Genomic DNA, 24,329 nt, shown 5'->3' on the forward strand with positions numbered 1-24,329 from the left:
GTAACTGATATTAGAAAGTTGGTTAGAATTCCAGTTTTCAATTTAAATGAAAAATGTTTCATACTGTGTACTCATTTTGTTTTTTTCAGACTTCCTCTAGGAAAATGTAAACAAATGGGAAGGTGGTGGCTCAGTGCTGACATCTGCCTTAGAGAATGAATGGGGGTGCTGTCTGTAACTGTAGGGAATGTATCCCCCATCCCTCCCTGTGCTGCCTCCTGGAGCAGCCATTAATTGAGGGTGTGGGTGGGGAAGACAGGGGGGCATGGAGCATTCCATTAGGTTCACATGGGGAGGGGGGCCCAGGCTGTGCTGCTAGGTAGGCAGGTACTCTGGGAGAGTTTGAGGGGCAGGCGGGGTCACTTGTCTGTCGCTCTCCTGCTCTCAGCGCAGAATTTGGGCTGTGGGATCAGACTGGGTCCGGGCACACACAATGGCGGATACTTCGGAGAAAGTTCCTATTGCCCTTGCGGGTCCCGAGGACGTGGAGCAGTGTTTGCCCCCTGTGAGTAGGATCGATTCTCTGTCACATCTCCCCAAGTTCCCATGCTGTAGGAACTTTAGGCACAGCATCCATACTGCTCAGCCCTTACCTGCCCCTAAGGCTGCTACAGCCGCTCTACTAAAGCGCCCATACAAGTCTATGGAGACATGGGCGCTGCTAGTTACTCTGGTGTATGCTTCGCACCTCTACTGCCTCTGCTTAGTCATCTGCATTGGCTGCTATATGCTTCTCCTTCCCAGTAACACCCAACGCTTTCTGTATATAACAGCTTTTACTTTCTGTGTAATATTCTCTTAGTTCTGTTTTATCTCTCTACAAGTCCTAACAATGTCATCTTGATTGTCAGCTCTTCAGCACAGGCAGTGCACTACACATCTGGCCTCTACCCTACACTTCAACTCATGTTTTTGTGCTTATTTGTATAAGTTGTTGTAGCCTTTATATAAATCCCTGTCTGATGGCCCTACAGCTATATTATGTGTATTCTGTAATAAGTGAGTACAGTGTGTAGACATGGAACTCTAGAGCCTATTCTCAGTAGGGGGAGTTGTGTAAATTAGTAGTTAAAGTCAGATACAAAGGGGAATCATTGTTTTGAGTTTTTTTCACTGTATTAATAAGAATCATCTGTTAAACAGACAGATTATTTACCAGCTGCAGTCATATTAATAGTGGGAACTGCCCCTTTCAAGGGAATGATTCTTAATTCTTACTCACATACCAATAGATATTTTATTGCATAACTATAGTTTGCAACAAGTGAATTTCACAGAAATCTACATGGCCAAATAACTCTTCATTAGTAATAAATTAGATATCAAGTCAAATTGTCATATCAGTAAACATATATGTCCTTTGTAATAAATATTACCTGTACATAAAGTGATTGGTTTTGCAAGCTTGCCCTTTAGTGCAATGTATTAATAATAGACACATTCACCCTGCCACAGAAAATAACCCCACTATGTGCTATATATCAATAGGACTGTCTAGCACTGAAAACAGATAAAGTGTGTTATCTCTGCATTAATAAATGTCTGTACAGTGAGAAATAGACAACTGCACACACGTTTCGGAGGAAGAACAAATGAAGGATTAGTGCAGAGGGATTTGGATTAACAAAGAAAGAGGATATAAAGTCAGAAGGGCTGAGGCAATTAATTAAAGTTTGAACTTGCTTTCACGTATCAACCCATATAAGCGCGGATTTAAAAGTGAAAAAAAGTCTGAACCAGGATTGTTTTGGGTATAACTCTATAGAAAATCCAGTGTCCAAGAAAAGCATATTTGATTATATGACTACACTGTGCTCGAAATATGTTATTGATCACTGCAGTAGAAAGATCTGATCTGACTTGTCTGCTGTCACATCTATCTTATCTATCTATCTATCTATCTATCTATCATCTATCTATCTATCTATCTATCTATCTATCTATCTATCTATCATCATCTAATATATATATGTATGTGCATGTATGTATTGATGCTTAGACACATAGAAGAACTTTAAAAGGCAATTCAGTGATTAGATATGGTTCTGGGCACATGCATTATATGGCTTTTCTTAGCTAGTATAACAGTGCTTTCTGTGAAAGTTGTGCATAGTATGACAGTTATTGCTGGCATCCATGCAAGAATGCTGCCATTTTTATAATAATAATTTGGTCACTAGGGGCACTGATTCACATGGAGTCCATGAACCCTGATTTATTATAGTGTGATATAGAATATTTACTCATACTAATGGCTATAACTATATTAATAAAGCAGGTTAAATATTTAGAATATTTATGCCCATATTATTAACAGAACCTAAACTGTAGCCTACAAATAAGGTATACTTTCCCAATTAAACTTGGAATAGTATGCACTAGGGCAGGGGTAGGGAACCTTGGCTCTCCAGCTGTTATGGAACTACCAGTCCCACAATGCATTGCAGGAGTCTGACAGCCACAGTCATGGTTAATTAAGGAAAATGCTTGCTGGGATTTGTAGTTTTATCACAGCTGGAGAGCCAAGGTTCCCTACCCCTGCACTAGGGGCAAGTTTATGGGGATCACTCTCCTGGAAAGCAGTGGACGGCAAGCCTTTAGCAATTAGTAGGTCATTTCTGGCACATGAAAGCTCCCTGGTATATCCTTATATCAGAAAACTCTTTTTTCATCACATTGTGCTGGAAGTGACATATTTACGGTGCTGTCCCCCCTCTGACTCCAGGCATACACAGCTGTGACAGTGAAGCCTTCGAGTAACAGCCGCCTACTCAGAATCGGAGCTGTGGTGCTGATCTCTGGGGCCCTTCTGCTTCTTTTTGGATCAATTGGGGCTTTTTACTTCTGGAAACCAAATGACAAGCATGTAAGTAGCTGAACACATCTTCCCTTATTGAAGTGTATAACCGTGAGCAGCTGTCCTGCAGCCCCATCAGTTTCACTTTCTGGCACTTTTGCTAAAGTTGTATGGAGAGGACTAAAACCTGATGGTGTAGACCAGGAGCTTACCAGCCTGCCCTTTTCCTACATGGGGGGGTGCTGGGAGTTGTGGTATAACATAACTGCTGTGGCACAGGTTGGGCATTCCTGTTTCTCTAGAACAGTGGTAGGCTTTCCGGACCTTTCCAGACCTAAAGAATTTGATCTATGCAGTAAAACAAAATTACCTTTATAACCATTATCACCTTTTCTGTGCCTTCCTGTCCTCTGTTGTTATCTCAAAAGGTAAGTAGACACCAGGGTATAATAGACAATTCAGATGAATGTGTAGTGCACACATACAGTACAAACACAGAGAATAGGTGCAGCTTGTATGTGATCTCAGTGTACCCATGATCCTGCCGTTAAATAATAATGTAGTGTGAAGCAGTAAAGGGCAGGAGAAATAAAGCTGTTCATCTGCTAATTAAAAGTGAAACAAATGTTTATATATAAATGCAATGTACTTTTTTGCACTGTGTCCAGCTGGCACCCTTCATTGGCAGCAGTATAAAGGCATATATTATACAAATAGATCATTATAGTAGCAGTGGAGAATGACATGTAGCTTGTCACTATAATTGGGTATAGAGGGATAATTCACAGTGAGATGCGATCAGCAGTTTATTAGTGTAAGAAATGAGCCTAGTATTTAATATAATTTTTTTTCTCCTAAGTGATGGTGTTATTCTGCATAAAGTATAATGGTCCCTGATGGGCCTCCAGGCTACTTGTACGGAGTTGCTGTGCTCTTGCTCTGCCGCTTATGGTCTTGTAGGCTGAGCCGGGGTCAGTGGTAACTGCTTCCAGACAAAAGCCCCTTTATGTCAGACTCAATCAGGTCTTGTATTTCAGCCAGTCACTTCCCCTGCACTAAGCAGCAAGCCCTGAAAGAAGCCTATAGTGTTTCTAAATTAACTGTTATTCTGTTATTCTTCCATGTTCCCCAGCCGTCCTGACTGCTTTCTTACTAACACATTCTCAGTTTCTCCCCCACATTCACATTTACCATTGTTAATTACATAGATAAGAAGGAGACCTATGATTCGTTGCAACATGAGGTACAGATATCTTTTCATAGGGCAAGTAGTTAATAATGGAATAAATAATCATATACATGCTAGAGTCTGGTTTCAAGTATCTGCCAGAACTATAACTCTATTAATGCTGCTGGCTGAGGATGCTGGGAGTTATAGACTGGACTCTATCCTGCTAGATTATAAAGTGTAAACTGGACGCTCTACGCATTTTGTGCTGTGTATAAATTTGCACTGTCACAAGTCTTTAGTGTCAACTACGTGGTACCATTGGTTATTTCAGTAGCTGTCGAAAACACTTAGGGAATCCTACCTGGAGATCATTATATGCTTGTCTGTGGTTTTATTAAACATGAATGTGTAGGATGACCTTACACCTGGCTAGACAGGCAAAGTGTCAGTGGGGAAATGGCAAAACACTCCACGACACATAACTGAGAAGATAAAATGATTCCTACGTGCTCGAGGTATTGAACACAATAAATAAATAAAAATCAGGTGATGTTCCAGATTCTCCGGGGACAGATACAATTAATTACCCCTATGAAATGCAAGTAAGCAGCATGTAAGAAGTGTAAAACCTTAGCCAAACAGCGACAGACAGATCATATAGTGGAGAGCATATATCTTTTTGATAAGTTGCTTTAGTTAATTGGCTTGTCACATTGTCATATTCCCTTTGACTCAGTATGCAGAGCGTCACTGTACCTGTTTGTTTATTCCAGCTGAACAATGGGCGCTGCCGGCACAGTTTTCTTCAAGGGAGTTATTTATGGGCAGAAAAGCACAAAGTGAAAGGCACTAAAGGCCCTATATTTGCTGCTTTCCTTTCATTGCTTAAACATACTTGGTAACTATCTCCATAGCCTGCAAATGAGAGGGCACTTACCATAGATGGGGCTTGTATACCTTTTGCACAAGGCATTCTGCTAAACTAATAAAAACTGCCTTTTGGGCTATTAATAGTTGTCTGGCAGAAACTAAAATGGTACTCATTTGTTGTGTTTAGGGTTGCCACCTAACCCTTTAAGATGTATGCTGCAGGCTGAACTGTTTTATGTCCAGCCATGTAACTTGCATTTTTATTAACTGGTAACTAGCCATGCAGGATGTGGATTCAATATATGGTTGTTCTTTTCAGAGAGTACACTAATAAAACCTAAATGATCTTTTAATTAAAACATCCATACCTGTTCGAATGGTATTTAGAAATCTAAGCTGCCACCATATATTGCCTTACACAGGCGGGGTCGGCAATTACTTTTACTTTACATTCTGTACTTCCTAGATGTCACTGCGTTCTTTAAATTCCCCCTCCCTCCTCACGTTCTATAAATGTGTAGCTTGTGCATAGGCACCAGGTCTTCCATTTTGGCTTAAAAAAAAGATTTTGGGATGATGCAAAACTTGCCTTAATTACAGTGTCAACAAAGTGGCACCTGCCTCCTTGCTGTGATTGTTAATTCCAAGACTGAAAGAAATAAGATTTAAATAATTTATATAGTGTAAGTAAAGTTTGTTTTGCTTAACATAATAGAAAATAATTTTGAATTATTTCTTAGGGTGACAGGTCCCCTTTAAGAATGGAAAGCACTGACAGCTGACATAAAAGCCATTAAAGGAGAAGGAAAGTCATTTTGGCATTTTACAGCCAATTGATTCACCACTTTAGTGCCACTTAGAACATTTATTCTGCAGAAAGCATTACCATACCTGAGTAAAGAGCCCTTTAAGATTTCTCTGTTTGCTTAAAGGAAACATTAGTGCCACCTAGAGTGCTATATTTATTCAGGAGAAACCTTTACTATACCTGAGTAAAGATCCCTAGAAGCTCCCTGATAGCAGCTGCCATTTTAGCTTGGTCTTGGTAGCTTCCTGCAGCAGTTATAGCCGTTGGAAGCTTAGATCACACAGGGGGAGAGAGGATAGAACTGAGCAGACTCAAGCCCCAAACCTAAAGGATCCCTAAAAGAGAGGAAGTCTGATACCAAAGAACATGTTCCCAAAAAAGGAGACCAAAAATCCTATGGTTCTTTTGATAGAGGACTGTAAGTGTTTATGGCTGTATTTTCATAGACCTTTCTGATAAAGCTTAATTTGTTTTTACCGTTCCATCTCCTTTAATATTGCAGCTGCCATTTTAGCTTGGTCTTCATAGTTTCCTGCTGTATAGCTCTAGCCATTATAGCTCAGATCACACATTCCTAAGGGAGGGGGGTGGGAGAACTTAGCATTCCTGAGAGAGGAGGGAGCGGGAGAGAGGAGAGAACTGCACAGACTCTGGCCCCAGGAATGAAGGGTTTTTCTGAAGTCAGATACCCTAAGAACATGTTTACAAAAAAGGAGACAAGAAATCCTGTGTTTCTTTTGATAGAGGAGTGCAGTGTTTTTGTGAGTGCTTATGGCTGTATTTACATAGACCTTTCTGATAAAGCTTACTTAGTTTTTACCTTTCCTTCTCCTTTAAGCTGCTGCTCTGGTTACTTTGTATTACTTAGTATAAATGGACATACAAAGCTTGGAGGTGTCCAGGACGCTTTTACATGTAGATGGGACCTGGACTCTTTCTGTTCTATCAGTGTTGTTGTTATATCACCAGTATTTCACTTTGCTCTGTTAAAAGCAATTAAAACACATTATATTATTTTAATTCAAGACCCCAGTGGATGCTGCAGCCTTACTATTAACCTTTAAACAAGTGGAGTGCAGGTGTTTAAAGATTTCAAAGAGGTTGTTCACTGATTAATTTTTTGTAGGGGGGTACATGTCCTGTCACTCCAATAAAAAATGGAACAAGGTCTTTAGCATTCAGATTGATACTGTTTAGATTAGTTTTTTTCTGCCTAATAACGTCCTACTTTTTAAAATAAAATGCTAATATACAGAGTTTGTTAGAGGCTCAGATCGTTCAGAACGTTGCAGCCACCCTTGTTTAACTGAAGCTGTCCAGCTGAAAAACTAGTCATCAGGTTTTGACACCCAACCACAGTAAATCTGACTGACCAAATAGCCTGTGCAAATAAATCCACACTGTCCCTTGAAATAATATATTGTGTACGTTACAAAATCCCATAAAATCCATTTGCCTCCGAGGCATTCCATAAAATGCTGCCTTGATTTGCAGGTATAAATGAGCTGCGTTTGCAAAAATGTCTCCTCATGTGCGTGTCAAGTATAGGAATGATCAATCTCAGCTTTCTTTCTTGCACAATAAGATTCTATTCAGCCCACAATGTTAAAAAAAGACCCAGTGCAGAGTTAATATTTGCCAAATCAGGGATGTTTAAATAGCAACATGCTTTAAATAGAGTCATCAGTGACATATCCAGTGCAATTCTTGGATAGACGCAAACTCGGGAGAATAGCCTGCATTCTGTAACCTGACTCCAGTCAGTACCACTGTGGTCAATTGGAATTACATTGGGTATGGCACACTGGCTAAACTGTCACATTAACATTCAGCATCTGTTGGACACATGTGCCATGCTTACATTGGCTGAGGCTTTGCTCACACTACCGTTCCAATGAAAAGTCACAGCTAACAATCTCCAAGTGTGATCATATGAGGGATACTGGATAAGGGATCTTACTGTAATTATATCATGGTTAATTCCACTTAAAAACTTTTTAACATAAAGGGTGAATGTAATAAAAGACGCAGCGAGAAAATGCGTGCCTCTGTGCCAACAGATTTGCCTCTGCTCAAATTTACTATGGGCTTTGTGAACACGGGAACTGTTTAGCAACTAGTTCTGACAGTGGAAGAAAGTTTGTGAATTTTATTGATTGCAACAGTGCTGAGTGTATGTAATAAAACTTCTTAATTAAAAGTTGTTGAGTTTGCTCCAAAAAATTACACCACCTTCAAGCGTTCCTTCAACGCTGCAATACATGATTAAAATTCGCAATGCAATAACAATCTAATGAACAATATAACATTGCAAAATTCAATTTTTTTTCTTTCTTTTCTTTTGTTACATTCCCCCTCAAATAAACCCAATAGGGTTGTTTTACCACCAATATGGACTCATTCAGCTTAATTACCATCAAGTATAAGTGTTCTGATGGGCAGGGATGGAACTAGGGGTAGGCAGAAGGGACATGTGCCTCAGGTGCGATTTTGGGGGAGGGTGGCCCACTGGAAGTGATCTAAGCGGAAAAGAGAGAGATGGCAGGGTTTGTGTGCTGAATGAATGGGTAGTGGTTAGGGATGCACCGAATCCCGGATTTGGATCGGAATTCAGGACGAATCCAGCCTTTTTTTGAATGATTCTGTTTCTATTCGGCAGAATCGATCAGGGTGGGTTTGGGGGTTTGGCCAAACTCAAAAAAGTGGGTTTGGTGCATCCCTAGTAATGGTGGAGTGCCATGGTGAGACTTTGAGCAAGCAAGTCGGTTGTTGCTAAGGCAATTCTGGGAGCAACAGCTGCCCAAGGAATATGTGCTGAACTTTGCATCATTTGTTTCTACAAGAAGACAAAACACCCATTGTCACTCAGTGCAAGGTGTAAGGCAAGGTGAAGATTTGTGAATAGAGTTTCATTGGGCACAGTTTGTGCTTTGCAGTTGTAAATGAGACAATACATTGAGAATTCATTATTAGTTGTTAATTTCATCATTGCCCTCTAGTGACCTATTAATAAGGCATAAATGTGTGCTCCCAGAGCTGCACTTCTCAGTATGCACAGAACGCACCAAGTTTAATTTTCCCTTAGCATACAATAACTTTACATTCTATCAGACTGATTAATTGCATCCATGTCTTGAATGTTTTTATACTTCTAATCAATTTTATTGCAGAAAGCGACAATTCTCAATTATGATCACAATTGCCAACTTATTTCTTTTGAAGTATAATTGTAAAATAAGAAATATTGCACAGTAACACCATGGCTCATTTATATTGACTTCTATGTTTCACCAGCCTAGGCCATTTCCAAGATAGACAGAAACAGTCTTCCCTCTGATTACAATAAATCTCAAAGAGTTCCTTAACCCATTTTTGCACAGTGTAAGAAACTGTAATTCTAAGCAATTTTCCAGTATACATTTATACCAGATTTTCATTAGTCTTGGAGTTATTTGTATCTTGTTGTGTTTTTTTTTTTTTATCCTTTTTTGTTTTGTGGATCTCACTCAATGTAACAGGAGTCAGTTTATCTCTAGGTATGTTAATCAGCAGGTTTGCAACACAGTTTCAGGAGTCAAGACTAGCAATGCAGAGAATATAAATGATGCTCAATGGACAGTCTGCTTTAATAAAATGCTTACTGAAAATGGTATGTTCTCTTTGCTCTACAGAACCTACTATGTCCCAGTCTTTCCTCTGTAATCATTGTAGCAGAATAACGTCCCGAAAATCTTCCATGCAGGGCTAGAGCACACACAGATAAATAATCTCACCCCCTGCTCATTTTCTTTTAGGGTAACAGCACATGGGGAGAATAGTCACCTGTGATAAATCTGTGCTACAGCAGGTGACTCCCATAAATGCTTTCCCAGCGGCAATAATGTAAATTGACATTGGGAAAACATATGTGACGCTTCGTTTTCCTGAAAACTCGAAATGTTTTTTTTGTTCTAATGCACTATGGGTCAAGCCTTGTGCATGTGCCCTTGTCAGAGCACCTGGGGGAATTGGTGCACTAGCAAAGCAAAGTGACAGTTGTGAGGAAGCATTAATGCTGTATCATAAAGATTTTTGTTGAAAAATGCTTACATTGCAAATAATTTATTCTACCATATAAAATATATTCCTTAAACCAACAAAGGAGGGTTGTGGTGTCAGAAATTATTGCCTCTCGTATTTAATGTATTTAAAGTTTCCATTGCCTCCCACTGTATGTGTCTCACTGTATAATGTATAAGGATCTGGGGGGGGGGCGGTGGGTTAGCTGTCAGAGGAACACTTGAAGTCACCCATTCCACTTCTATTGTAAACAGATTAAAACTAACACCAATGCAAATACATTTTTGGGATATTTGTCGATATGGGTAGCACAGATTACCTGTGGGCAACATATTATCCTAAAGTGAATGGGAGGCAGTCGTGGCAGTTTCCTTACAGGAGGGTTTCTGTGCAAGTAGTGTACAGTGTTATGGTGGCCACGCACGTGGCGATCTGACGATCTTTCATGTGACCGATGGTCAGATCCGCCACTAACCTTCAGGGCTGAAACAGGCAGATAAGGAGGTAGGAACAATAGCATTTCTACTTCCTTCTGCCGTTTCAGTGCTGAAGGCAGATTTTGGTCAGGCGCCTTCTATGGCGCCTGATCAAAATCTTTTAACTGGCCCAATCGACGAGTCGACCGATATCAGCAGCTTCCTGCAATATCGGTCGACTCGCCGACTTGCCATACACGCACCGAATATCGTACGAAACGAGGTTTCGTACGATATTATCGGTGCGTGTATGGCCATCTTTAGAGGTGTCAAGGAGCTGTTACCTTGTTACCTGCCCATTGTTCTAGTAAGCTGCTGGGGGGGAAGAGGGTGATATCACTCCAACTTGCAACTCAGCAGTAAAGAAAGAGTGAAGTTTATCAAAGCATAAATCACACTCCATCCTACATCAGGACCAAGTGTCCCCCAAACCACCGTGACAGACACAATCGGCCCTCCCTGTGCAAATGAATGAAGCTGAAATTCCATTGTTACTATACTCATTAAACACAACATATAATATATGTATATATATATATATATATATATATATACACATTATATAATGAAGCTAAAATTTCATATTATGTCACTTGGACAGGAATGAACTCACCAGATATCATGCAGTACATATATTGGCCCTGGAAACAAAAGTCCAAAAGTGATAGTTTTCAGTTCCATTAAGAAAATCCATGGATGTGCTGCCAAACAAAGGTAGAAGAATAACCACTAAAATCACTCTTTTGGGGCTTAGCCTCAGTAAAGTTGGAAATACAGGATTTGTTGTGCCATAAGGGCATTATTATTGGGCTCAGGTGAAATCAAGTTCAAGACTCATTATGTATCACAATAGATTCAGTAATGAACACATTTAATACCTGAAATTAATTTGTGTGTTGCAGGTTTACAATGTCCATTATACAATGAGCATCAATGGCAAAGTGCAGGAAGGATCTATGGAAATTGATTCTGGAAATAACTTGGAAACCTTCAAGACTGGGGCTGGAAATGATGAGGCTGTGGAAGTGCACGACTTTCAAATTGTAAGTATCCTTGTCACTGTTACTAAACATTATGTGTGACACCGGGCAAAAAGGAAATGATATGTTTTAATTATTAGTAGGGTCTAAGTACATAGCTTACATTGCCTGCATGGTCACTAGCTTTGGCTGAGTACACACAGGCATTAGAACAGTAATACAGTTTATTTATGCCACTAGGGATGCAGCTCTAGTGATATGCAGAGGAAAACAGTATGGCCATACTGTATTTCCCCTTACTATTAGTATAGGAGACATGGAAGAAAAGCACAAACAAATGAGATAGTGTAGGTGCATTTAAATAAAGAACAGTTATTTTAAAGGGTGGTGAAAGCCCATCAGAGATATCACTTTAATGTTCTTGTGGCTGCTGTGCTGGATAACTTGAAAATGTTCCCTAGTCCCTCTGAAATCTGGCAATAGAACTTTCACAAGGTGCATTTTCTAGCTGCTGAGTGATAGTATGAATATGGAGCAAGTACCCTGCACTGTGGCCTTGGGTACAGTGTGCCAAAGCTTGCCAATCTAGGGTTGCTAGTGGCCTTTATGTATCAGACTTCTGGCCATAGAAGCAGTATAACAACCCATAAGGGCTTTGGTATCCATGGAATTCTGACCCCCCCCCTTCCCCTACCCACTGGTGATGATGGACAGTGACCACATATAAATGCTTACTTCAGGTTTTCTGGAGTGGTGCCTACCTATAACCTATAATACATTTTGACTGCCATGGTTCTTTCCAGTAGCACTGCAGCAGTCGAAACGGCACACATGCCATACCCCTAACACTAATTAAAAATAGACTATGTTATTTATTTGGCTTTTGTTGCCCTTTAAGTACAGAGATGCAGAAAAATCCTTATGTCTCCTGAGGAATTTTTTTTTTCTTGCCCCAGTTATAGAAACAGGAACAAATTGCCGACACCTCTGGCACATAGTAATACGCAAAAGGAATTCCTCAGCTGTGTCTCAAGCACTCAACCTGGGAAAATGAAGAAAATGCTATTGAAATCTTGTTTGATAAATCAGTGATAGGCTTTTTTTGCTGGCTTTGTAGCTGCCGGGAGACTTTATTAACTGCCTGAGACACATCTGACAGTCTGTGGGGAAATTAATGTTCCTCGTCACAAAACCTGTACTTGTTGGGGCCACAAATGTACTGAGCTTTATTTATTAATACTATTGTTTATTTATGTAACTGCAGGGCAGAGAGATATTATAGTGAGTAGGGCACAGGCTCCAGACATTTCCCTATGTGCTGTAATCCGGTAAAGCACAGCAACATTAGATGCAATCTAAACACATCATTATGTTGGGTGCTGTTTCTCCATTCATGAGGGAGATTGGGACAAAGGTTATTATCATATAATCATCTATAATTTTTTTTATCCTCCTCCTACGCTCTCTGCATACTTAGATCTTTCTGCGGAGATTCCTTTTCCAACCACAACACTTTAAATGAGTAAATCAGGGGAAACACCGGTTGTTCTACAGAAGTCCAGGTGGCTATACAAGGAATACCACTGGCTGTGCTGCATTACTTTATTTGTGGTAGAAAATCATCATCATCAAGTGGCCTTAATACCATGGGGGCAATGGGTATCAAGGTTTGCCCTAGGGCCTGTAGAGCAAAACCCAATTTGCATGTTAAGGTGCGTGACTTGCTTCCTTAGCTTACTCTGCGGAGGGAGCACCCCTTTCTCCTAAAAAGGCAGCTAAATCTCATTATAACCACATTCTGTACCTTTTAAATAGCTAAACTGGCCCTAAATTGTATTCCAACATTGTGGGCACTAGAACTGCTCTGATTTAGCTGTATAACTACAACTACTACAATTTTTTTCTCTAAATATCAGTGTATTCCAAAGTGTTATATTGCAAAAGTAAATGCACATTCCCTGGTTTCCTGTTTCATAAGTAAATACATATCTATGCTAGTGTATGTATTTTCAAAAAACAGGGGTTTTTAGTTACAAACTGATTATAAGATTGGTAAGCCACTATAAATACACAGCAGCAGTAAAATTCACCAACACTGAACCTGAATGGCATTTTTCTTTGGAATGGAGTACAGTTGTCTGGAAACCTTAAAAACCTTATTCACAGTGTAATAAAATTGGGGAAATGTTTTTTTTTTTATATATATATAAGAACATGTGGGTACCCCTCACCCTCCGCTCTGCTGCTGGATTTAGCTGCAAGTGTCCAGCCATGGGATGGGGGAATGTTTTTTTAAAAAGCACCATCTTCCCCAAAGCTTGGTTGCTTATGCACCATCTTCCCCAAAGCTTGGTTGCTTATGCACCATCTTACCCAAAGCTTGGTTGCTTATGCACCATCTTACCCAAAGCTTGGCTGCTTATGCACCATCTTACCCAAAGCTTGGTTGCCTATGTAGAAAATACAGCTTTCCCATGTATCTTCCATTTAGCAGGATTACAGCAATGCTTGTGCATTTGTGTATATTTTATAGACAGAGCTAGTGTTTGTATGAGCAGTTAGTTTAAAGTGAATAGGCTCAGTGTCACATTATAGCCCCACATTAAGAAACACTCTTTCCCTGTGTACTCAGGCTGTACCTGCCAAGGGAGATTAATGACAACGGCTGCCTCCATGGACCAAAGCACCGGTTCTAGTGTAGGGAATAGTAAACATACCCCCATGTTGCTCAATTCTGACCTTGGGCAAGTTGTTCTGCTGACATATAAACCCAAACGTGGAAATAAACAGCTCTGCAAAAATAATGATTTTCTCACTAGAAGAAAATGAATGGTGCAGTTGTGCTGCAGTTCCCGTGTATTCTGCTAAGCATCAGCTATTATATGACTGGTTCTGAAAGGCCCATATTCTTACAATTATTTTAATAGCTATAATAAATTATAATCAAATTTGGATTCAGGCAGAACCTATCACAACCATTAAAGTCACATGATATTAAAATTCTGGACAACTGAGCCCAAAATGTTCTTCATTCTCAATTATTAAAATGCATGTTAGGCCTTGGTATTGAACTCTTTGTGCAGAATTTAGTGTTTGGATGAATCTGAAAATTACGAATCAGATAAATTGCTCATACCCAGAAACTGTTCCACATGCCTGGATAGGGCTGGATAGGGTGTTACACTGTTCAACCTAAGCACAAAAAGTGACATTAGAATTGAGTCTCTAATATTCTGATCCCAGTGCAGGGTATAACACATTGCTTTTATTGCTTTGTGCCATGTTTCCCAGATATGCCCACCTTGAGTTGGGCGATATCAAATTGATCCAATCGCTGAAGGGTCAAACAGTCAAATAACATTGACGGAATGTAGGCTGTTGAAATGAGGGCCACATCAGAGAGCCCATGCACTCCTCGCTCTGAGGGGATCGACATCTGGCTGATTTTTGCCCAGATATCAGTCAGATGGGCCCATCTGAGGGCTCCATACATGGGCCAGACCCTGCCATCATCTCTCTAACTGAAAGAATGTGCAGGTTGTGGACTATACAGCTAATACTTCATTTCAGTTTTTTTTATTATCCTGAACTGTTGGATAGACAAAGAGAGACTTGTTGACAGGGCCGGAACTAGGGGTAGGCAGAAGAGGCAGCTGCCTAGGGTGCAATAATTGAGGGGCGCCAGACAGGAGCCTCTCCTGCCTACCTCCTAGTGCTACTTTGTCATTGCCTCTGCCGCTTGTCATTAGCGGCGGAGGCAATGACCGATATAATCGCCCCGGGGGGGCGGGGAGGTGGGCGGAGTTGGCCGACCGGGTTGCCTAGGGCGCCCGGTCGGTTTGGCCCGCCCCTGCTTGTTGATACTGAACGTTCCATTACAAGGCTTTGGTCTGATTATATATTTGTAAAAACAATATTCCTCCCAAAGCAGGGCCAAATAGGTCACATCCCAGTCTGTGCACCTTAAATTATGCCCAGTTTTAGTTCACCTCCACCTTTTTGGGACCTGTAAAATCGAAGTGTTCCACATAAATAGGCACAAATGTTTTATAAGCTTGAACTTTTAACAAATAAACCAGGGGTGGATTTCCCTTTGTGTGCTACTCTGATGAGTGCAGCGCTGAGCTCTAACACCTGCCTCTTGTCATAGAAACCTTATACTGTTGTAACTGTACTGACCAATGCGTGTTTCAGGGAACATCCTCATCCTGCTTAACTTTTGGGTGTATTAAAGTTAACATAATATGAATTTACATGTGTTTCCATGTTTCCAAGTTCATTGGTATTGGGATTTTATTATGCATGTGTCTGTATATTTTGTCCAAACAACATAGTTGGTGGGTATAGGTATAGATATAGGTGGGTATATAGGTATAGTTGAAGGGGGGGGGGTATCCACCTTGTTATCGCCCCTACCTTTTTTAGTTTTTCTTTATTGGTACTATTTAGATGTGTCCACTGCATCACTCCGCCACTCAGGAATGTTGTGTATCTATATGACCTGGTTTGTTCAAGAGAAGTATGGGCAGCTATTTACCATGTATACAGCGATAACTCCCTGTAACTCCCAGGCTTAAGCTCCAGATTGAGACAGAATTCGGTGGAGGTAATATAAGAAGATAAAAGTAAATAACACAGTGGAGCGGTACTGCTGGTGCTGTAAGTGGCCGCCTGTGATATCAGCACGTTCCTCCATATTTAATAATATGTAGGCTGGAGAGCTCATGAACGTGCCTGCATTCTGCAGCAGAGAGTTAGAGGGCATCAAATGTGTTAATGGCCCGAGACACCTAGAAAGAAGTTAGTCAAATACAAGCTAACAAACTGATAATTTACTTGTATCAGCCAGAAGGGAGGGCCCACAGTCTCTCTGTGATTTATGAGCCTGGGGATTAGACTTCCACTTCAATTACACATCACAAACAAGATGCACTTGGAGCTATATTTTCGAGATGTCAGCTAAAATGGAATTATATTTTCTGATGACAACCAGAAGCACTCAGCATCCAATTTTGTGCTTCTGTTGCTATTTATCAAGTGTGAATATAAAATCCAGTTTCTGCGTGTGTTGTTTAGGCTACAGGATATGGCCTTTTGGGGACAGCACGTTGTGGAAGTGCAGCAGCAGAATTATGGGATTAGTGGCCAGAACAGCATTTTAAGTAGGTTAGAGCCTGGAATATTTCTCTTTCATCCTTAGCTGAATATAAAGTGTAAAGGAAGGAAACAGAGCTAAAGAATTGGCTCCTTTCATTCTAAAATCTCTTATATGTTTTCTACAATTCTGTGATCACTGGTTAAAGCAGAATGTACGGGGCAATTACATTGTCACAAGGGCTTTGTGGGATCAGGAGGTGGAATTGATTTTTTAAGGGGAATGCAAATGAAGAAGACAACCATTGATGGGTAAAGGGTGAAGAGTAGTGGGACAGTTGTACTGGAACCATGATCGTTCAGGTGCCAAAAAGCAATGTTTAGTAGTGCTCAAGTATTTCTACCTTCCTTAAACAGGTATGGGATCTCTTATACAGAAACCCAATATTTAGAAAGCTTCAATAAAAAGTCACTCTCCAATAAGGAACTGATTTCTTTTCTCCCTACAATAATAAAACTGCTTTGCACATAATGGTAACAGAGCTGAATCAATCCATATTGGTGGCAAAACAATCCTATTGGGTTTTGTTAATGTTTAAATGATTTTTGGTAGCCTTATGGTATGGCAAGCATTCTGGATAATAAATCCAGTACCTGTGGAATGCCCTGGGTGGCAGGTGTGTGTATGGCAGCCCTGCTGATGCAGGTATAAAGCATTGTTATGACAATTGCTTTTATTTTGTTAAATCAGTTTGTTGTGTACTTTGTGGCTTATCTGATCATATGTGTTCAGTTTGCTGATCCTTTTTCAGTCATACAATATGTGCCCTGCCAGAAGAATTCCATTTAGAAAATAATAACAATTTAGCTCCAGGGGCCTATATACAAACATATTCATTTTACAGCAGAAAAAAACTAAAAAATAGATATTGATTAATAAAATATTTATAGTGGTGGTTTATTTAAATAAAAGTGTGTAATATAGCCTCCCATGTGCAAAAGCCTCTGTAAGCCTATTTATAAAAGTGTGTATGCAAGTGTATAAGCAGGAATTTACTGTTATATTATATCACTCCAACTGAATTAACAAATCCCAGTGAAACCAGTGAGACCACAGCTACAAAAAGCCATGAGCATAAAAAGCGGCATAAACTATACAGGTTTACTCGCAACAGATTTTAAGCAGCTTTTTTACACCAGGTTTTAGTCAGTGCTCCCAGGTTTTAATCAACATGTCAAAAAATCATGATGGCACTTTATAGCTGTGTGTGTTCTGCCACACCTACCTGTGGTAGGAAATGCCAACTGTCATAAAATTAGCAATACTTCACATTTCTTTATAAATCCCATTGTCTCTGTATTGCAGGGTATCACTGGCATTCGCTTTACTGGAGGAGAGAAGTGCTACATTAAAGCTCAAGCCAAGGCTCACATCCCTGATGTTGACAGCGTGACAAAAGAAAGTCTCTCCTTTGAGCTGGTAAGAACTAAGCAGAGGACTATAATGTCAATTTTTTGGAATTTACAGTTATCAGTAAAGGCCTAAAAGCTAGTTCTAAGGCCAGGGGCACGCGGAACGTATTTACCCACGTGGAAGAACGTTGATCACTGTCATGCGCTCCTTCTTGTAGCTTTGCTTAAAGGCACAGCCTCTGCCTGTTTGGGGCTGTGGAATTATGCTCATAATGCAAAAGTATGCATTTTTGTCCAATATCCACCATGTGTAGCTCGATACAGGCTGTGGAGCCCCTACCCTTAAGAAGGAATGATGGGAGCCTTTTTCCAGTGATTTCATTCTTATTGATTACAGTGAAGACTGAGCAGTGACCAAACTGACCAGCCTTTGGGTGCCAATGCATATATGTGAAGGGAAGAGTGACTGTGGGGATTATTTACCATGACCAGGGAAAGACATGCAAGAGCATGAAGGGGGACATGAGGAGAGCGCTATTTAGTGCTCATTCAGTCAGTACTTCTTCCTCCCTGCCTGAACCTTGCACTGGATTAATAAATCCTTGCAGACTCTTGCCACTCTCTAACTTGCATATCTGAATAACGTGCAAGTTAGGACATGGGTAGAGGATCAGAAGAGAGATCCCTACATGCCACCCCATATTTTCAATAGTAAATGACCCTCCATCATAAAGAAGCATAACAACATTACCTTGACAACATTGCCCCAAACCAGCTGGTCTTGATAAGAAATAAATACCCATTCCTTATAGAGTGGAAATTGCATGCAAATTGATTTCAAAGTGAGCAGTCATATCCAATTTTACATTACAATCTTTTTTCCTTTAAAAATTAGATCTGATCAAATTGCTGAAAAATCAAACACAGTTGCACAGTCCTTCATTGCTTAGCAACAGCTTGTATCTTGCACCAGAAGGCAAAATAACTCCTATCAGACATATACAAGAAACTGGCAACCTGGCTATAAGGTAGCAAAATCCCAGAGAGTTCTTACCAGATGCTTAGTAAAACTGGAGTTATTTTTATAAATTGGTAGAGAAGAGTAAGTGTTATTGTGCATAAATCAGATCCAGTCCCCCACTCTGCCAGGCTACGTACAAACAGACTAGGCATGTAGGAGTGCAGTGAAAAAGACTTGTAGTACTTAGCACTATTGCTTTTCTATCAGACCTTCAGGCTTTCCTTTGTACAAATTGACATAAACAAGATGGGTACTAAAAGTAGCTTTTGTGCAGTAAAACCAAGTAACTTTCCTGGAGGCCTAACAGATAGACAAGCTGTGGGACTGTGCTATGTCTTATATCTTTCCTTCACCCTGCACTATTCTTGGTAAAGCCTGGCAATGCCCTATTTGTAAGAGGCAGATCACCCAGGTAGGACATCTACAGTAAGGCATCAGGTTGTAACTGCTATTTGCTTACAGCCCTCTTTAGCCATGTTAAGCACTACATCTCAAACTATCTTTTCTACAAAAAAATATTTTGTTTTACAAAATATTGTATAGCCACTTTATATTGTCCACAACATTTGATAGTAAAATATTCAAATTTATGTTTGCGATTCCAGCAAGTAAAACCAGGGCCAGTTGGGTCATTTTTTTCTCCAAGGTGCCAGAGCCATGTTACTGCACTTTTCAGAGAAAATAACCCAATTTCCTACTTAAAATGGAAATTTCAGCTTTTAAATTTACTTTTCATGACCATTTGGCAACTGAAGATGAAGTTGCATTGGGATGTACGGTTTATACTTTATTTATACATGCCCAAAATTCTGGATAGGATAGTTGCTAATCAGATACATACATCCAAATCCGGGAATTAAACAGTTTCTCGCTAAAGGTCGTACAGAACAGTAGAACATTAAGGGTAAAATGATTGGAAAGCCTATTGTGTATTATAATTAGTTATGAAGCACCATGACATTATGTTTTGTAGCTCTGTGCAGTAAGGAGCTAATGTTAACATGGACTGACAGTAAAATTACATAGCAAATATTGATCTTGCTTGGTAATATTTCCTGTTTCTCCCCAATATACAGATCAATGCTTCTATTTAATCAGGTGCTCCCAAGTGAATCATTGGCTGTTTATGGGCAAGTCAGCCCTGTGCTGCTATAATTAGCTAGAGAGAGCTTTGGATATCAGCGGGAGGTGGCATAAAAATCATTCTAAGGGCAAAGTCACACATTGTGTAGGGTCCACTTTTCTCTGCCTGCCCACAGCCTTGGCCTGACGGCAGCTACACGGAATGGAGATCAGCCTGAAAAAGAATGCTTTCATGTTTTTCAGACCAAACTCTGCTCCATGTAGCTGCACTCAGGACCCTAAGAGACCATACTATCAGGAATTTTACAGTAGAAGTGTAAAGAAAACCTGACCTAAGGGCAATGACACACAAGGAAATTACTCGTCCATGACAAATCTCCTTCAAATGCCTTCCCACTGGTGATAATGTAAATCTATTCCTTGCTGTATTGACTTGGTAATAACTCTTTGCAACTCACATGTTGCCATTTGGGTATCTGTGATATGATTGCCTGCCAGCATACCTCTGGCTATCTCAGGACCCCTAAGCCCTAGTCTGTGGAGTGTGCCTGGAACTCAGGGTGTCTTGTCCTCCATTTACTCTCATCACCTTTTGGGGTACAGGAAAAAAACTATGGCAGCATGAATTTGTTCATTGTCTGTGACAGGTACTTAAAGGTGTTGATCACTTTTAAATTAACTTTTAGTATGTTGTAGAGTAGGGGTGCTTAGACCTTTTCACCCGGCGATCGACTTTGGCTCCTCCCCGTGTAAGTACTCTGCGTACCCCATAAAAGCGCCGCACTTCCGCATTTGCAGGCTTAGACGCGGCCCACCAGAAGTCCACTGGGGATCGACTGCTGGACCGCGATCAACGCTTTGGCCACCCCTGTTGTAGAGAGTGATATTCTGAGATAATTAGCTATTGCTCTTCATTTTTTTTTACTATCTGTGGTTTTAATTATTTAGTATTTTATTCAGCAACCTCTGGCTTGGAATTTTAGCAGCTATATGGTTGTTAGGGTTTAAATTACCCTAGCAACCAGGCAGTGGTTTGAATGACAAACTGAAATATGAATAGGAGTGGGTCTATATAGAAAGATAAGTAATAAAAAGTAACAGTAATAATGAAATTATAGCCTCACAGAGCAATAGTATTTTGGCTGCCGGGGTCAGTGACCCCCTTTTGAAAGCTGAAAAGAGGCAGAAGAGGAAAGCAAATAATTAAAAAACAATAAAAAAAAATGAGGACTAATTGAAAAGTTGCTAAGAATTAACCATCCTATAACATACTAAAATTTAACTGAAAGCCATCACTTTAAGGGTGAGGTTTAATCAGCGTTTCTTCCATTTATACTCATCAGTTCTGCGGCCTTTGAAATCATTCACAACTTAGAACGTCATATACACAGTAACCTTCAGCAGTAAAGAGCAGATATATGAAATATAAAACATTAGGGGTATATGTTATTAAAAGTAAGGTGATGATGAAGGATATTCAGAATGCATCTAAACATAGTTCATATACCTTTATGGCAGTAATAAGCCTCTGCTTGAAGCTCTACCTCTTCCCCTCTTTTTCTAAATAAAGCTTTTAGCTGCGAGTTTTGATGCAGTTTTTTAAATTTTCCTATAGTGATGGCTAAAAAATCTGAGCCCAATTAATGGATAAAGGGACATCAGAATATTGCACCGCAAATTTTGTCTGACAGGAGAATTGCAATTTCCCATGAGCCTATGGTGCTGTAATATTAGTGATTATTAAGCTGTACGGGCAGCTTCCCCAGCACCTAATTGTGATCACAATCTTGTCCTGTGGCTTCCGAGCTTCCTTAAGCATTCTCTGCATGATTAATCACCTGGGAAATGTTTCCATAGTGACAGACTGGGGAAAAAAGGAAGATGGTGGCATTATCGTTACACCACAATGTTATCTTCTTTTAGGAATACGGATCTGGTGCCTGGATATTGCACTTCATTCTCATCCCAAACACGTGCCATGGTTATCTTGTCCTCTATGAACATCAGAACCAATTACAAAGTGATATTCTCTATTATAATTATGGCTCATAAGCATTGTAATCATTTTGTTCCGGTCGCTTCTTCATAGGTGGTACCCACCCAAGGAAAGAGACACTAAGTACAACAGCATCACTTTAGGAATAACTCTGCTGGGTTTATCAAACAGGAGACTATAAAAGAAGGAAAATAGGAATGATTTTTCTTTAAAAAGAAATCAATATCTATGCCAATGAGGTATGGGGGAAATGATTCCAGAGCAGCCCAGCCTCGGTGAAAGAAATCGTAATGTTGGCGTCGTTACCAAAACATTTATTCTTTAAAATCAATTACATGAAAAAATATTTTCAAAATGAAATATGATTGGACTTGTACTGTGTGCCGTGTCAGCTCACCCCTCGGAGGGATTTTATCTGTGTAATAAATGTTTTACAGTCAATTTATATTTCAGAAAATCAACATCAGCTAATTTCAAACGGTGTCATAAACCAAAGGGGGATATGAATTATGCACTGCTTCACGAGCTGCACCGGATTATGGGTTTATTCATCTGAAGACTGAATGCAAATCAATGTGTACAATGAAGGAATCCCCCTTGGAACATTAACTTCTACAGCGCAAAGTCATAGCAAACTAACTCCTGAATTTCTCAACTTTAATATGGCAGCTCGTACCGGCTTTACTGCCGTCGTATTTATAGGGATGGGGTCATTGTACTGCTAATGTCAAACTGGTACTGAATAAAGCAGGGATTTTTACAGCAAGGTTATTTATATGGAACCTAAGCATATTACAGAAATTAACTTTATGAATTATAATAATTATATTCAGATTTATGAATTATAAAAGTAAATGACCTAATTTTCTTTTATAATTCATATATTTACCACTACGAGAGTTGACTTGCTGTGCAGTTAGATATTAAACTTAGGCTAATGGATATTATTTGGAGGTCAGTTATCAACTCCTTATATCATAATACATAAATAGGAAATCAGATTAGTGAGAGACAGGCTATCAAGTTGAACACCTATCATCTCTTTGCCTCAGAGTACAGTAGATCTGCCACTTCTCTGCAGTGGACATGCTGGACTGGGATGCTTTGTGCTTTCAGGCAAAGCATTATTAAAAATATTAAAACGTTGTTTAAAGAGTTTTCTTTATGTTTCTCATGTTCTGTCTCTGTGTGTTGTCAGGAAGATGAGATCATGCCGGCAAAGTTTGATGAAAATTCCCTTATTTGGGTGGCTGCAGACCAGCCAGTAAAAGACAGCAGCTTTTTGAGCCCAAAACTTCTGGAACTTTGTGCAGACCTTCCAATCTTCTGGCTCCGACCTACATACCCAAAAGGTGAACTTCCTGCAGAATAAAGAGTGCATAGAGCCTGGCAGGGGCCTAGTCCAACACTAGTAGGGCTTTGCGTTTGGATAACTATGATGTGTAGAAAACAGTCAGGCCCTCTAAAAGATACCAAAGCTGCACTGTTAAGAAAAAATATATGAATTTGTCCTATATGCAGAATGAAACGTGTTGGGGAATCTGTAGGTTGAACTTTATAAATAGCTGTTTTTTTCCAGTCTGGCTGTGGGGTATAGAATTTCTGTCTGTTATCTGCTTCTGCAAAAGGCTTAGGGTCATAGTTATTATAGTGTGTAAGCCAACATCACTGGTGATGTTGCCCATAGCAACCAATCAGATCTTGGCTTTTGTTTTCTAACTTGTAGGTGATTCTTCAATTCAAATTTCTGGTTGGTTGCTATGGGTAACATCACAAATGATGTTGGCTTACACACTATAATAAATGTTCCTATGCTATAAAATAAGCATCTGCTGTAAGAAGATAAACAAGATTTGTAGAGGGAGAAGATCGGGGCCTATATTTATCATTGGAGTCAGGTATATTTTAACTACGGCACCTCTATCAAACACGTGAGGCTGCATTGTACAGTTTGAGTTATGTTTGTGAGTGTTCAGCTGGGGAAGGGGTCCTTAAATGGCCAGGCGTACATTATAGTATAGAGGAAAGAGAGTCAGGAGTAGAGAGACGACGCCAGAGCAGATCATAGTAGTGTAAGTTTTACACACAGGACGGTAATAGTCCAGGATTACATGAAATATTTTAACTGATGTTTATGTTCCAGAACATCAGAGAGGCAAGAGGGAGATTGGAAGGAAAGTGAGACAAGCTCAGAGCCAGTTTGAAGCTGCCGCAGAAGAAAGGAATGCCAGACGCCAAGGCAATCGCAGATCTCAAGTAGCAAATGAAACACAGACAACTGAGCAAGAAACCCCCTTCAACCCAGAGAATCCCTATCATGTAAGTGAGATTTTCTAATGGACATTTTAAGTCAACAATCTCAATTTTGCAAATGAAAAAAAAATCCAATGAAAACTGTTGGCAACTAAAAGCTGCCAAGGGAGCAAAAAGGTTTATAGGAAGTGAATCTGCAGCATTCAGGTGAGCTGAGGTCTGAGGTTTTTTTTTTTAAGTTGAAAGAGTTAAGATATAACAGCCTGAATGAGAATTAATGGAACAGTATTGTTTTACTTTCTGGCCAA

The 24,329-nt window shown here is 39.9% G+C and overlaps 1 protein-coding gene across 1 annotated transcript in view; it reads left to right on the forward strand.

Moving 5' to 3' along the window:
• The first annotated feature begins 299 nt into the window (after positions 1 to 299).
• cnmd (chondromodulin) overlaps positions 300 to 24,329 on the forward strand; it is a 29,421-nt gene continuing 5,391 nt past the window's right edge. The window contains 6 exon segments of the mRNA NM_001097329.1: positions 300 to 505; positions 2,726 to 2,866; positions 11,084 to 11,224; positions 17,622 to 17,735; positions 22,967 to 23,120; positions 23,912 to 24,087. Of these exon segments, the coding sequence (NP_001090798.1) occupies positions 434 to 505; positions 2,726 to 2,866; positions 11,084 to 11,224; positions 17,622 to 17,735; positions 22,967 to 23,120; positions 23,912 to 24,087 (798 nt within the window). The 5' untranslated portion in view covers positions 300 to 433.

This window comes from Xenopus tropicalis, chromosome 2 (genome assembly GCF_000004195.4).
Source record: "Xenopus tropicalis strain Nigerian chromosome 2, UCB_Xtro_10.0, whole genome shotgun sequence".
In the NCBI taxonomy this organism is placed as follows: domain Eukaryota; kingdom Metazoa; phylum Chordata; class Amphibia; order Anura; family Pipidae; genus Xenopus; species Xenopus tropicalis.